At 38.8% G+C, this 13,123-nt stretch overlaps 1 protein-coding gene across 3 annotated transcripts in view; it reads left to right on the top strand.

The window, feature by feature from the left end:
* The window catches only part of LOC125453191 (high affinity cationic amino acid transporter 1-like), a 140,793-nt gene extending 129,619 nt beyond the window's left edge, over positions 1 to 11,174 (top strand). For all 3 annotated transcript variants that reach the window (XM_048532423.2, XM_048532421.2, XM_048532422.2), the window contains one exon: positions 4,293 to 11,174. In XM_048532423.2, coding sequence (XP_048388380.1) covers positions 4,293 to 4,492 — 200 coding nt within the window. In that variant the 3' untranslated portion in view covers positions 4,493 to 11,174. The remainder of the gene's footprint in view (positions 1 to 4,292) is intronic.
* Positions 11,175 to 13,123: the final 1,949 nt, after the last annotated feature.

The following is a 13,123-nucleotide window of genomic DNA, read 5'->3' as shown; positions in this document are numbered from 1 at the left end:
TGCCTGTTCTTACACTACAGCTGCCCTTTTTCACCTTCACTCCCTGAGCGTCCAAAACAGATCGCATGATGGAGCATCCACAACCGTCGGCATCTTCCGAACTCCAAACATTCACAATCCTTTGAGTGGAGAAATTGGTCCCCATCTCAGTCGTAAATGATTGTCCCTTTTTCTAAAGTCTCTAACCCTTTTGGTCTAAGTTACCTGGGCACGGAAAAAAACTTCTCAGTGCCTTTCCTATCAGCCCCTTCATAAGTTTGTATGTTTCAATGAGATGAGATTACCTGTCATTCTTGTTAGTATCAAATAATGTAGGCTTGATTTACTTAGCCTGTCATCACACTACAATCCTGCCAATTGCCAGGACCTATCCCAGTAAGCCGAATGATGGGAACTGAGAAAGAGGAGGCGATCGCTTTGATGGGATTGTACTATAGGTCCCCCAACAGTCAGTGGGAAATTGCTGAGCACATATGTAAGGAGATCCCAGACAGCTGTACGAATAATTGTAGTAATGGCAGGGTACTTCAACCTTCTAAACATAGACTGGGACTACCATAGTATTAAGTGTTTGGATGGGGAGGAATTTGTTAAACATGTTCAAGAAAACTTTCTCAATCAACACGTAGATGGTTCTACTAGAGAAGGGGCAAAATTCAACCTCCTCTTGGGAAATAAGGCAGGGCAAGTAACTGAGGTATTAATGGGGGAACACTTTGGAGCCACCGACCATAATTCTTGACGTTTAAAATAGTTTTAGAAAAGGGTAGGCCTGGTCCACAAGTTAAAGTTCTAAATTGGGTCAAGGCTAGTTTTGATGCGTTAGTCTGGAGCTTTGGGGAGGCACGGTGGCTCGGTGGTTAGCACTGCAGCCTCACAGCGCCATGGACTCGGATTCGATTCCAGCATCAGGCGACTGTCTGTGTGGAGTTTGCACATTCTCCCCATGTCTGCGTGGGTTTCCTCCAGGTGCTCCAGTTTCCTCCCACAGCCCAAAAGATGTGCAGGCTAGGTGGATCGGCCATGCTAAATTGCCCATAGTGTTCAGGGGTGTGTGGGTTATAGGGGGATGGGTCTGGGTGGGATGCTTCAAGGGGTAGTGTGGACTTGTTGGGCCGAAGGGCCTGTTTCCACACTAGGGAATCTAATCTAATCTTTCATAAGTTGCTTGTGGGGAGGCTGTTCACGGGTAAAGGAACATCAAGCAAGTGGGAGGCTTGCAAAAGCGAGATAATGAGAGCTCAGGGATGGTATATTCCAGTTAGTGTAAAGGGAAAGGCTGGCTAGGAATATTGAACACTGGATGACTAGAGGTATTGAGGCTCTGGTCAAGGAAAAGGAGGAAGCTTACATTAGGTATAGACAATTGAGATCAGATGAATCCCTTGGGGAGTGTAGGGAATGCAGGAGTACACTTAAGAGGGAAATCAGGAGGACAAAAAGAGGACATGGGATAGCTTTGGCCGGTAAGATTAAGTAGAATCCATCGAGCTTCTACGTTTATATTAAGGGCATATGAGTAACTACAGAGAGAATGGGGGCCCCTTTAAAGATCAGTGAGGTCATCTATGTGTGGAACCATAGGACACGGAGGAGATCCAAAACAAATATTTAGCATCAGAATTTACTGTGGAAAATGATGTGGAACTAGGGAGCTCGGGGAAATAGATAGTGATGTCATGAAAATAGTCCACATTAGACAATAGGAGGTGCCGGAGGTCTTAAAACGCACAGAGTTAGATAAATCCCCAAGACTGGATCATATTTATCCCAGGCCGTTGTGGGAAGCTAGGAAAGAAATTGCAGGGTCCCTAGCAGAGGTATTTGTATCATTGACAGCCACAGATGAGGTTCTGGAAGATTAAAGGCTGGCTAATGTTCTGCCATATTTTAAAAAGGCTGCAAGGAAAAGCCAGGAATCTACCCTGGTGGGTCAGTTGTTGGAAGGGATACTGAGTGACAGGATCCACGTACATTTGGAAAGGTAAGGACAGATTAGGGATAGTCAGCACGGCTTTGTGTGTGGGGAATCATGTCTTAATTAATTTTTTGAAACCCTGACGAAGAAGATAGATGAAGGCAGAGTGAAAGATGTTGCCTACGTGTACTTTAGTAATCCTTCTACAAGATTCTGCAATGGTAGATTAGTTAGTAAGGTTAGATCATATGAGATCCAGGCATTTGGATACAAAATTGGCTGAGCAGTAAGAGGTGGAAAGTGACAGCTAGACAGTTGTTGTTTAGACTGGAGGCTTGCAACTAGTGGTGTGCTGCGAGGATTGGTGCTGGGTTCACTGTTTATATAAGTGATATGCAACAACAAAAATGAGAATTAAGGAGGCATGGTTAGTAAGTTTGCAGATGACGCCAAAGTTGGTGGTATAGTGGACTGTGAAGGTTATATGAGAGTACAACAGGATCATGATCAACTGGGCAAGTGGATCAAGGAGTGGCACATGATATTTAATTTAGATAAATGCAAGGTAACCAGGGTAGGATTTACACAGTTGAGCCCCTGAGGAGTGTTGTTGAACAGGAGGAGTAGGGGCGCAGGTATATAGTTCTTTGAAAGTGAAGTCACAGGTAGGCAGGTTGGTGAAAAAGGCATTTGGCTTGCTTGACTTCATCGGTCAGAGCATTAAATGCGAGAGTTGGGATATCACGTTACGACTGTATGAGATATTGGTAAGGTTACTTCAGGAGCACTGTGTATAATTGTGATTGCCCTGCTATAGGAAGGATGTTATTAAATTGGAAAGGGTGCAAAAAAGATTTATAAAGATGGTACTGAGGCTGGAGGGTTTGAGTTATAGGGAGTGGCTGGTTCGACTGGCACTTTTGTTTTATCCCCTGGAGTGTAGAAGGCTGAGAGATGACCTATAAAAGTGTACAAAATGATGAAGGGCATAGAGGGCATGAGAGTGGAAAGATTTAAAAGGGACTAGAGGGTCAAATTTTTCCGAGGGTGGTATGTATATGGAGTGAACTGCCAGACGAAGTGGCTGAGGTGAGTACAGTAACAGAATTTAAATGACATGGATAGGCAAAGATATGGGCCAAACCTAGATAAATGGCAGTGGTCCTTTTTAGGAAACCTGGTCAGCAGGGACAAAATGGGCTGAAGGGTCTGTCTCCAAGCTGTATGACTGACTCTGGCTCTAAATCTTTGGTCCACTGCCTGCAAAGCAAGTCTGTTCTTCCTTAAATGTAGAGATTAAAATTACACTCAGTATCCCAGCTTTTGTCACATCAAAGCCCGGGACTTTTGTAGTAAAGTTTATTTGATTTTTCTATTTCAAACCCCTTGCAATAAAGGCAAATGTGCCATTTGTTTGCATAATTGCTTTTGTACTTGCATACTGGCGTTGTGTTCCTTGTATGAGTACACTGAAATCCCTGTAAACATTGACATTTACAAGTTTCGTATCTTAAAAAAGAAGTTCTGTTTTTCCGAAGTGAAAAACATAACCTTTCCCAGACTATTCTTTATCTGCCGTCATGTTGCCAACTCATCTTAACCCCCTGTCAACAACTCTTTGCAGTCTCTATGTCCTTCCTATAGCTTACATTTCCATCCATCTCGTATCATTAGCAAACCTAGATATACTCATCCCTCTATCTCAATCGTTAGTTCCATTTGTAAATAACTGTCCCTCAGGCACTTACTTAACTTTCCATTAAAAATTGAATTATTCGCCTCCCCCATTTGCGGTCCTGGCAATTCCTACATTTAGTAGAATTAAAACTCAAACAGCTGTAGAATACATAAATTATTTGAAGGAAGGCACTCCATGACTGTGTTCTAAATTCAACTTTTAATAACTAGCTACAAAATTGCAAGAATTGAAAAAATATGCAACAGAACATTGCCAGATAAAATTGGATCCAGTTGGCACAAAGCACAAAATATACACTTAGCCATTCCAAGAAAAAATTCCTAATCCATTGGATGTCCTTGCAGGCACTGAAGATATTTCCAGTTATTGGAAACGGGGAAAATTAATTGTGGTGTAATTAATTTGCTCAGACTGCAGCTTGAGGTAGCATTCCAACCTTGAAAGGGAATTCGATCTGAATCAATTCATTCAAAATAGTTACGTTGTCTGGCATTCTTTAATCTTCTAGTTGCAATTGCTGTTTAGAAAATAGCAAGTTTGTTGGGTTCGAAATCTATTATTTGACAGTCTAGTTAAATTTGTCGTACCGGTAGAGTCTTTTAAGATCTATTCCTTCATTTTCAAATCGGATTATTTTAAAGTAAGAATCCTTTGTTCCTTTTTTCTTTCTGCCAGGATGCATTATTTACTTTGCTTATGGAATGTGGAACAGCTCGGAGTCTAATTCTTCCAGTTTTCCAGCTGACAGAACTGCAAGGGGTTTTAAGGACATGGGCGCATCAAATGGTGAAGCGTTACCTCCAGAGAAGGAAGCTTTTCTGCAGAACGACACAGAATATGTTGCAGAAAGTGGCAATGGCGAGGTTGATGTTTAAACCAATGGAGGGATCTATTTCTTGCAAATATGCAAGCAGTATGTATCTTGGAAATTTAAATTGAAACAGCTGAATGAATGCTGTTTGCATTTCACAGGGAGTAAGTCTTTTCTTCCTTCCACACACACACACACACACACACACACACACTGGTGAGGGTTTTAATTAAGTTGTTTTGCTGACCATTTGTATGCTTTAAAGGCCAACACTGCTGCTATGATTTCATTTTCTTGTTTTTTTTACGCCCTCCAAAACAATGGTAGCATTGATTACTCCACGTGCAAGGACTAACTGGTTCAAATAAAGTCCTTAATACAATTCGGAGCTGGTTAGATTTAAGGTACTTATTGGTTTTTAACTATGAGAATTGCTGAAATCTTAAAAATCCTAATTTTCAGCTGGTGATCATGTATACAAAAAGTGTGGTTGGATATATATTTTTTCAAAAATATTTTCCTGGTTGCGTGAGTGCTTATAAAATAGCTTTTTCTAGTAAGTACAATATTATCTATTTTTATTTGGGCTTAAGAATCTGTGTACATTGCATTTCCTTACTTTAGTTCCAGTATGACAGTGCAGGCCACTGTGTCTCGAAGTGAACACTTTAGTTTTCAATCCATTGCAGATTATTTCCTTTGACTACCTTAAAACAAAATTCCCCAAAACACTGTTTAAAATCTTTATCTTTTTATTGTCAAAGAAAGGAATCTATTAGTAATTATAAAAAGAGTTCAGAAGCAGTTGTTTTGCTGATTAGACAGCAAGTTAGCCCTCTGATTTAAATTATCAACTTAATGTTTAGTCTAATTCCTATAGTCCATATTCACTTTCTGTTACAGATAGGGAATGTTACACCCACTTGCCTTTAAATGCATTTCTGCAAAAATTATGTCGTTGCACTGACCTCATCAATGTTATCCCGACAGTGGATAATTATACAGATTACTTGTGTTAGTGAATCTTAATAACTTGAAAAAGGATGCAGTGTTTTGCCTTTGGCTTAAAGTGGCAAAGGAATCTAATCTCAAAACTACCACAAGAAAATATTCCCCCTCCTAATGGATCTATTGAATAGATTTCAGCTGAAGCAATCATTGTTAACACCTTTTCAAAATAGCTGGGTGAACATTGGGTTCAGCCATGAAAGATCAATTCTCAAATTGGAATAGCTTTTTAGTGAGTATTCATAAAGCAATAAAAGCCCAGAAGAGCTTTTCGCAGGAAATAGCATTAATTGGATGAAGTCCATGATATGGCTGTTGAATCTGTACAAGCTTTGTTAAGTAAATTGGTCTTTTCTTGATCCATGCATTCTTTTGCACCTAGCACCCCAGTGACTGACTCTAAATAAGCTTGAAGTGCTTAGATACTAAGATTGAAGAATGTAATTGTACAGGCTGCTGAAATTGAAATCCAGTAGCAGTGTACTTTTCTTGCCAACTTATGTGTAGTGGATTTAGCACTTTTTTCAAAAGATGTTTCTGGAAGGAATTACAGAATCAACATTCAATGAATCATCCATGATATTAAGAAATACCAGTTAAGATTCTGATTACTGTTAATACAATGTAGGCTATTGTGTTAATGAATAAATAGATCTGCATCTATTATTAACGCAGTGTACACTTCTAATGATGTGAAGGACAGATGTCTGTCATTTTGAAAAAAGTTTGTTCTCAATTTATTTAATGTTACTGGATTATAATCCATGTGTACATTAATTTGCCCAGAGGTTTGTGCTTTAAAAACAATCATCATTAAAGCTACTGAGTGACAGTTTACACTATATGCTGCATTATATCAATGTGAGTTGCACCAATTTCTATTGATACTTTAGCAAAGCAAGTAGCTTTATTGCCTGCTGTAAAGCAAAAGCAGCAGGATTTGGTACTGATACTTTTGAAATTAATGCCCTCAAAATTACAGCATTAAAATCCATCTTCAGTTTTTGCAAAACCACGTACCAAAGACCATAATGGTCATTCAGCACAGTCAGTTGTTTTTGAGAAGTCAAGTTACACTCCCAATCGCATTTAGAAAGGTGGAGATTTTGGTTGTAAATCTGGAAAGAACTGCAATGTTTGAGGCCACTGGGGATTGCAAAATTTGTTTCTACCCTAGTCTAATAAATATATACCAGAAAATGACCAATTTTCTTTCTGTATCACATTGACCATTTTGATTACAGTGAAATAAATCACCTTTAAGCAATACTTTGAACTCGATCCGGTATCATGTTGACAACTATTATGATGCATCATATTGTTGGAAAATGGGAACTCTAGGTATGTATTAATGACAGACATTAAAAGCCAACCCCATGACAGAGGGCAGTGAGCTGTTGGGGGAGAGCACGTCGATGGGAATAGTTTAGATTGCTGTTGCATTGAACAATTGGAGACATTCTAGTCATAATTCATTGACTTACCTAAATTAAGTTTCTGACCCACCAGTTTTACTTAATATTGTTGTAGTATAATCAGGAAGTAAGTAACACTATTCACTTTTTCAAGTTATATTAAAATTTTTTTTCAGAATTAAAGCCTAAATCTGAATGTGACTGCACAACATGTGCCATACGCCATTGGACCTGGTTTTGATGCAGTGCAACCAGCAGATTAGAGTTTACATGGTAATTCTCCATAAGAATCTTGACAGTAACAGCTAGGGCACATCAGGCAAGGACACATTTGCCCAATTACTGTTTCAGATCTTTTTGTTTTTCAACAGGGAATAGTGCATTGCATCAGCTGGTCATAAATTAGCAAGCAGAATATTCTGACTCTGGCAAAAAACCTCCCAATATGAAAGCTGCACATATCAGCTTTTAGCTTGAGCTGAATTTCAAGACGTCAATTTTCAATCAGCTAATAATTACTGTAATAAAGATACTTAGAAATATGACTAACAAATGAAATATAAAGGATAACCATGGTTATCATGTGGCTCAAAGTAGGTAATGCATATTACAGAAAGATGTGTATCTGTCCTGAAATATAAAATGTAGGAACAATGCAGCTGGTCAGATTGTACCGAGGGAGAAAATGCATTAGGAGGGCTCCTGATTGTTTGCTGCTAATTAGGAGTTTAACTAGCATATTAGAAAATCAAGGAAAGCAGCCCTAAGATCTTCCAGTAGGCATGACTTCTTCTAGTCAGTGTATACATGCAGAATTAGCCTCAGTGTTTCTAACCTTGTCTAATAAATATATACCAGAATGCTGAAATGAGCTCTATGCCATTCTTGCTGTGAAAATGCTGACGCTGGCTGTACTTGTAAATATTCTAATTTGTGGGCATTTTAACATAAATGCTTACTTTTGTGGTGGGGGAGCAGCTTAGAGATTCTGATCCCTGTGCAATATGGTAGTTTGCAGATTAGTACCACTGTGAGAGTAATTATACAATTCGGGGGCACAGGTTCAGTGAAATCACCCTTGATTGAAAATGATGGTTCTCAAATATATCAGACTTTGGTTATGGTTTCTTATTCTAAAATGAAACAGTGCATAAACGAGGTGTATCAAGTTAGTGCGATGTCTTGGGTGACGTGTATTTGATGTTTATGCACAGTTCTGTCATTTTCTGACAGGCAAATCTTGTAGTGGTTTTTCAGAATTACAACCTTTAATCAACACTTGTATAATTGCATCTCCTTAGAAAACACAAAATGCCTACATGTGCACAAGCAAACACAAGTGCCACAAGATTCAGGAAGGTTTGAACTACAATAAAATGAATGGCACCAGTTTGTTATTTTTGTTTTATTCATTTTTCTTGTTTTAAATAATGGCCACTTTGACATATTGAAAGATATTCAGTTCAATTGGGATTGTAGGAAATACCACAAAGATTAAATAAGGAAAAAAATTGCTCTGTGATGGTGATAAAAGAAAACTGAAGATGATATAGAAGTGTGGTTTAATAACATGCTAACTTTTATTTGAATAGCTATGGGTGGAGTGCTTCGCTTGGTGCTTAAGTCTGCATTCAGAGCAGAACAGTTAGATAATGTGCAATCGGCTACTGCTGTGCTATGCCTTCAGCCTTAAAAAGAAGACAATTTGAATAGCACAAAATATAATACGGTCAGACTTTTATAGTTATTTGTTAGAAACCTGTTAAAATTAAGGAGATATCTCACTAGGTATGACCTAAGGGAAGTCTTGGTCATACCATTTTCTTGTGAGCATGTCATTGAATTCACTAAGGAAGAGGCTGTTGCTTATCAGTGAGAACACAATGTCTTCCTTCTGATACGGTATCATGGCATTTTAATAAAGTATCTAAAAAGCTTCTCGCAGGCAGAAATCTAGGGAAATCCTGCCTTTGCCCACAAATTAAAGACAGAATGGGCTGAAGTTTGTGGAACTGTGATTTGCCAAGAGGTTATCCCTAGGGGGCATCTGTTCTCCCCCAGAATAGTTTAATCAACATAATTACTTGAAATAAAAAAAAGTCCCTGTCCATTGATAAGACTTCAAGAGGCCAATTTATGCATTAGATATTTGATGTTCAATTCCCAGGCAATAGGGGCTCGGGGGGGTTGCGGGGGAGGACATGGGGATTAGTGTGGAGTCTCTATCCCTTTCTCTTTTCTTGGTTGTTCTGGGATATAAAAACGTTCTAAAAATAGGAGCAGCAGTAGGCCATTTGGTCCTTCAAACCTGCTCCACCCTTTAAACTGATCATGGCTGATGATCCTGTTCAGTACCCTGTTCCTGTTTTTGCCCCATGTCCCTTGATCCATTTAGTCCTAAGAACTATATCTAACTTATTCCTGAAACCGTTCAGTGTTTTGGCCTTGGCCACCACCTGTGGCAGAGAATTCCACTGGCCCATCACTCCTTGGGTGAAGAAATTTCTCTTTTTATCTCAGTCCTAAAAGGCCTATCCCATACACTCAGACTGTGACATCTAATTCTGGACTCCCTGCTCATTAGAAACATCCTTCCTTCGTTTACCCAGCCTCGCCCTGTTAGAATTTTATACGTTTCTAAGTGATTTCCCCCTCATTCCTCTAAACGCCAGTGAATATAGCCCTAATTGATCCACTCAGTCCTCACGTATCAGGCCTGCCATCAGGGCTCTTAGTTTGGTAAACCTTCATTCCATTTTGACCATAGCTAGAACATGCTACCTCAAATGAGAAAAGCTACACACACTACTGCAGATATGGTCTCACCAAGGCCCAGTACAGGTACAATTGTATGTGTCTGGAGGAAGGGAGTTGATAGGCCCATGCAAGTGAAGTCATGACCTATTTATCCTCCCTTATTTACCTGGGCATCTATTTTAAAAAGCTACAAATGGAATGGTAACTACTGGCAATGAGCCTTACTTTGTGTACCCAGCTTGAGCAAACTTGAAGTAGGAGCTTGTTTCCTATCCTAGTTCTAGAGTAATCTCTTTCTGAATGGTGAATCTACATTAGTGGTTCATTTAGGCCTACTGAAGTGATCTGACCTCAACGATGCAGGCAGTATTCTGGGATTAGAGGTCTGTGGCATCATGAGAGATCAAGCAAGTTGGGCTTATACTTGCTGGAGTTTGGAGATCCAAAGGAGCTTGACAAGGTGGATGCTGTTCTCGTCATGGGAATCCAAAACAATGGGGCAAGGTTCCAAAATAAGGGGCATCCCATTTAGGCAGGAGATAAGGAAACTCTTCCCTAAATGCATTGTTAGTCTTTGGAATGCCGTTTCCAGTAAGCAGTAGAGGCCAGTTGATACATTCAAGGTGCAGTTAGACATTATTCTTTGATTAACAAAGTGGGACAAGGCTTATGGTGTTTGGCAGGAAAGTAGATTTAGGACCACAGTCCGAGTCACTGCATCGTTTTGAATTACTATACAGTAACTTTACATTGACCATAAAAGTTTGACCAATATGTCTTTTAAGATGTAGTTTCTTTCTAAATGATTTGTGAATATTTTCAACACCAAGTATGGCTGTATCAGGCTGTTTACTTGAAATCACTGCATAAATGTTTGGAGTATTAGTCATGGATGTTGAAGTAGTATTGGTGTATAATAATTCTGGGTCAAGATACATAATTCACACATAACATACTAATACTTCACCATTTCAATGAAATGTGTTGAGTTCTAGGATGTTGCAGTATAATAATCTATGCTTGAATCACTACATATATATTGATAGTAGCCCAGTAAAATTTTCAACATTGATTCGTTTATAATGTTCAAACAACATGTAATCATGGCATTTTACAAAGAATGCCTTTCTTTTAAAGGCTTAGTATATACAAAATTGAAGTAAACTATTATATTTTCAAAGTTACAGTGAATGTTTAGTGATATCATGTAAATAGCCTTGTCTTTTCAATACTGGATGAAATGGTCTACTGTACATAGATGGTTGAGGATCTGTATTTATGTAAATTAAAACCCTAATCTAAGTCATACATTTGTGCTTTTTGTTTTCTTTTTTATAGCAAGTTATTGACTGGAGCAGTTTGCTTGTAATCAATGGGCGTTACATTGTATCAATTTTGATTGCATGTTTTTATCATTTTTAAAAGCAGATTTTGACAAAATATTATTTTGTTTTGTGCATCTTATTCCTTATCTGTAACAAATGGGTTGTTTTGGCATATATCTGCTTTTGCTGACTTACAATAATGTAAATAATAAAGAACATTTTTTAATGGTGTTTTAGCTTCTTGAACACATATTAAATGATAAAGTGGTGTGTGTATTACTCAATTAATGGGCCTGTGTGTAGATGGAAGTCATTAGCTACAGTGTTGCCCGTGCATCATCTAAGTGCCATTATTGAACAGGCACTGCACCTTCTGAACATGTCCTTCTGTTGCCTGGACCACTCAGGAGCTGCACTTCACCTCTTGAATATTATGGAGACTCAGCAAGGTATTTGTTCATTTTGGCTTGCACACCTGCTGTACAACAGAGTGAACTTGCAAGAGGGAGAGATGGATGACTTGATAGTGCAGCCCTGGCTGCTTCAGTATCATTGAGATGAGGGAGACTGAACTGGGAGAACTGATTTGAGACTAGTGTTGATGTTGAATGACTACATTTACAAATTAAAACCTTACTGTTCAAAAGATATAATTCAAGCAGTATCATTATTGGCTTAAGTACATCTTGCCACTAATTGTCCCTTTGGCATAGGTAAAGGGTTACGTGAGCTGTGCTTTTGTGAGTCAAATCTCTGTTTGCAAGGAGCAATTTATCCAGATGTAGAAGGGCTAAACTACACTAATTGATTGTTGAAACCTTAAACACCTAGTTTAAGGTTCCTGCATTCTACAAGCATTATTCCTATGTGGACAGCAAAGAATGAGTGTCTTCAGTGTTCCATGTCAGAACCATGTCATCAGAAACTGGTCTGGGCACGGTCTTCTGTTTTTCACTCCAGTCTGAGCACATCTTGCAGACTTCGATCTGTTTCTCTGCTCAACTCCATGAGCTCATTAATGGCCAAGACCAGAGGTTCTTCATCTGTAATGGGTTCAGTAGGGCCTTGTCAAAGACTGCTGTCATTTTCTCCTCCTCTAGAATGTGCTCACCATGGCATTGAGCTATTCTGGGTAGATTACCCATTGAAGTGAATGTAACTATGGTAATGGAGAGTCAGGTGCCTCTTGAAGTTTGCAACTGACCCTGCTCTATGGTGTGGTTTAATGGCTGATAGAGGCAGGTCTTAGTGTTAGAGCGTTTTTTTCTAAAATCTAATGTTTTCAAGTTCCCTCGTATGGATCACTCAATTTTTTTAAAAAGTGGAATATATTTTTTTGAACATTTTAAGTATTTCTCTTCAAATATTTTGCAGTGTTTACTTAACTATTTGGTCTGTTTTAACCAAATCAACCTTCCAGCTCCTCCTCTTTGCCTGTGTAATTGACTTCACTAATGTTTTGGACTTGATATTGTCACTTTCAAAATTAATGTGGAATTCATTATCCGAGCCTCATTACATAGAAGTAGATCAAAAATGGCTTTGCTATTTATTGGTTCCACAATAAATTGTTCTAGAAAGTGGTCACAATAACCTGTAAGACTGACTTTGCCAATTTGAATTTTCCAGCCTATATGGAAATGAAACTCCAATAATATTTCTTAAGGTCTATTTATTAATGATCTATCTAATCATTTCACGATTGTTAGTCTATATTTGTAAAAAACCCAATCAATTCTTTTGACCTTCTCAATCTCCACCTGTTCTGATTCTACTTCCTAATCTTTTGAGCCTCATGGATGTTGAATGATGTCCTTGAGCTATCCTTTATTGTCAGGGCTACTCCTTTCCCATTCACTCATCACCTTGGAGCTTGATAAATTGGCTATCACATGTGGAATGGTAATAATTTGGAAATTCTCTCCTGGAGTCTGTATGTTAACCCTATTTCCACTGCATTTATCAGTGAGCAATAAGCTAATGATGTAGCAGAACAGGATAGTACAGCTTAAGGGCACTGTGTTCCTACCTGGAAACACAGATGGGTTGCGCAGACAGCATTGTTTCTCTTGAGTGGTTCAGACATTGTAAGTTCCTGAGCATGCAAGGATCAATTGAACTTCTATTGACAGCAGAACTCTCGCTCTGCTCTCTGACTGTGTCTGGGTTCCCTTGTTGCTAAATGGTTGG

Source organism: Stegostoma tigrinum, chromosome 6, assembly GCF_030684315.1.
Source record: "Stegostoma tigrinum isolate sSteTig4 chromosome 6, sSteTig4.hap1, whole genome shotgun sequence".
Taxonomy (NCBI): Eukaryota; Metazoa; Chordata; class Chondrichthyes; order Orectolobiformes; family Stegostomatidae; genus Stegostoma; species Stegostoma tigrinum.
The sequence above is the reverse complement of the archived record's forward strand: the minus strand, read 5'-3'. Positions and strand labels throughout refer to the sequence as shown.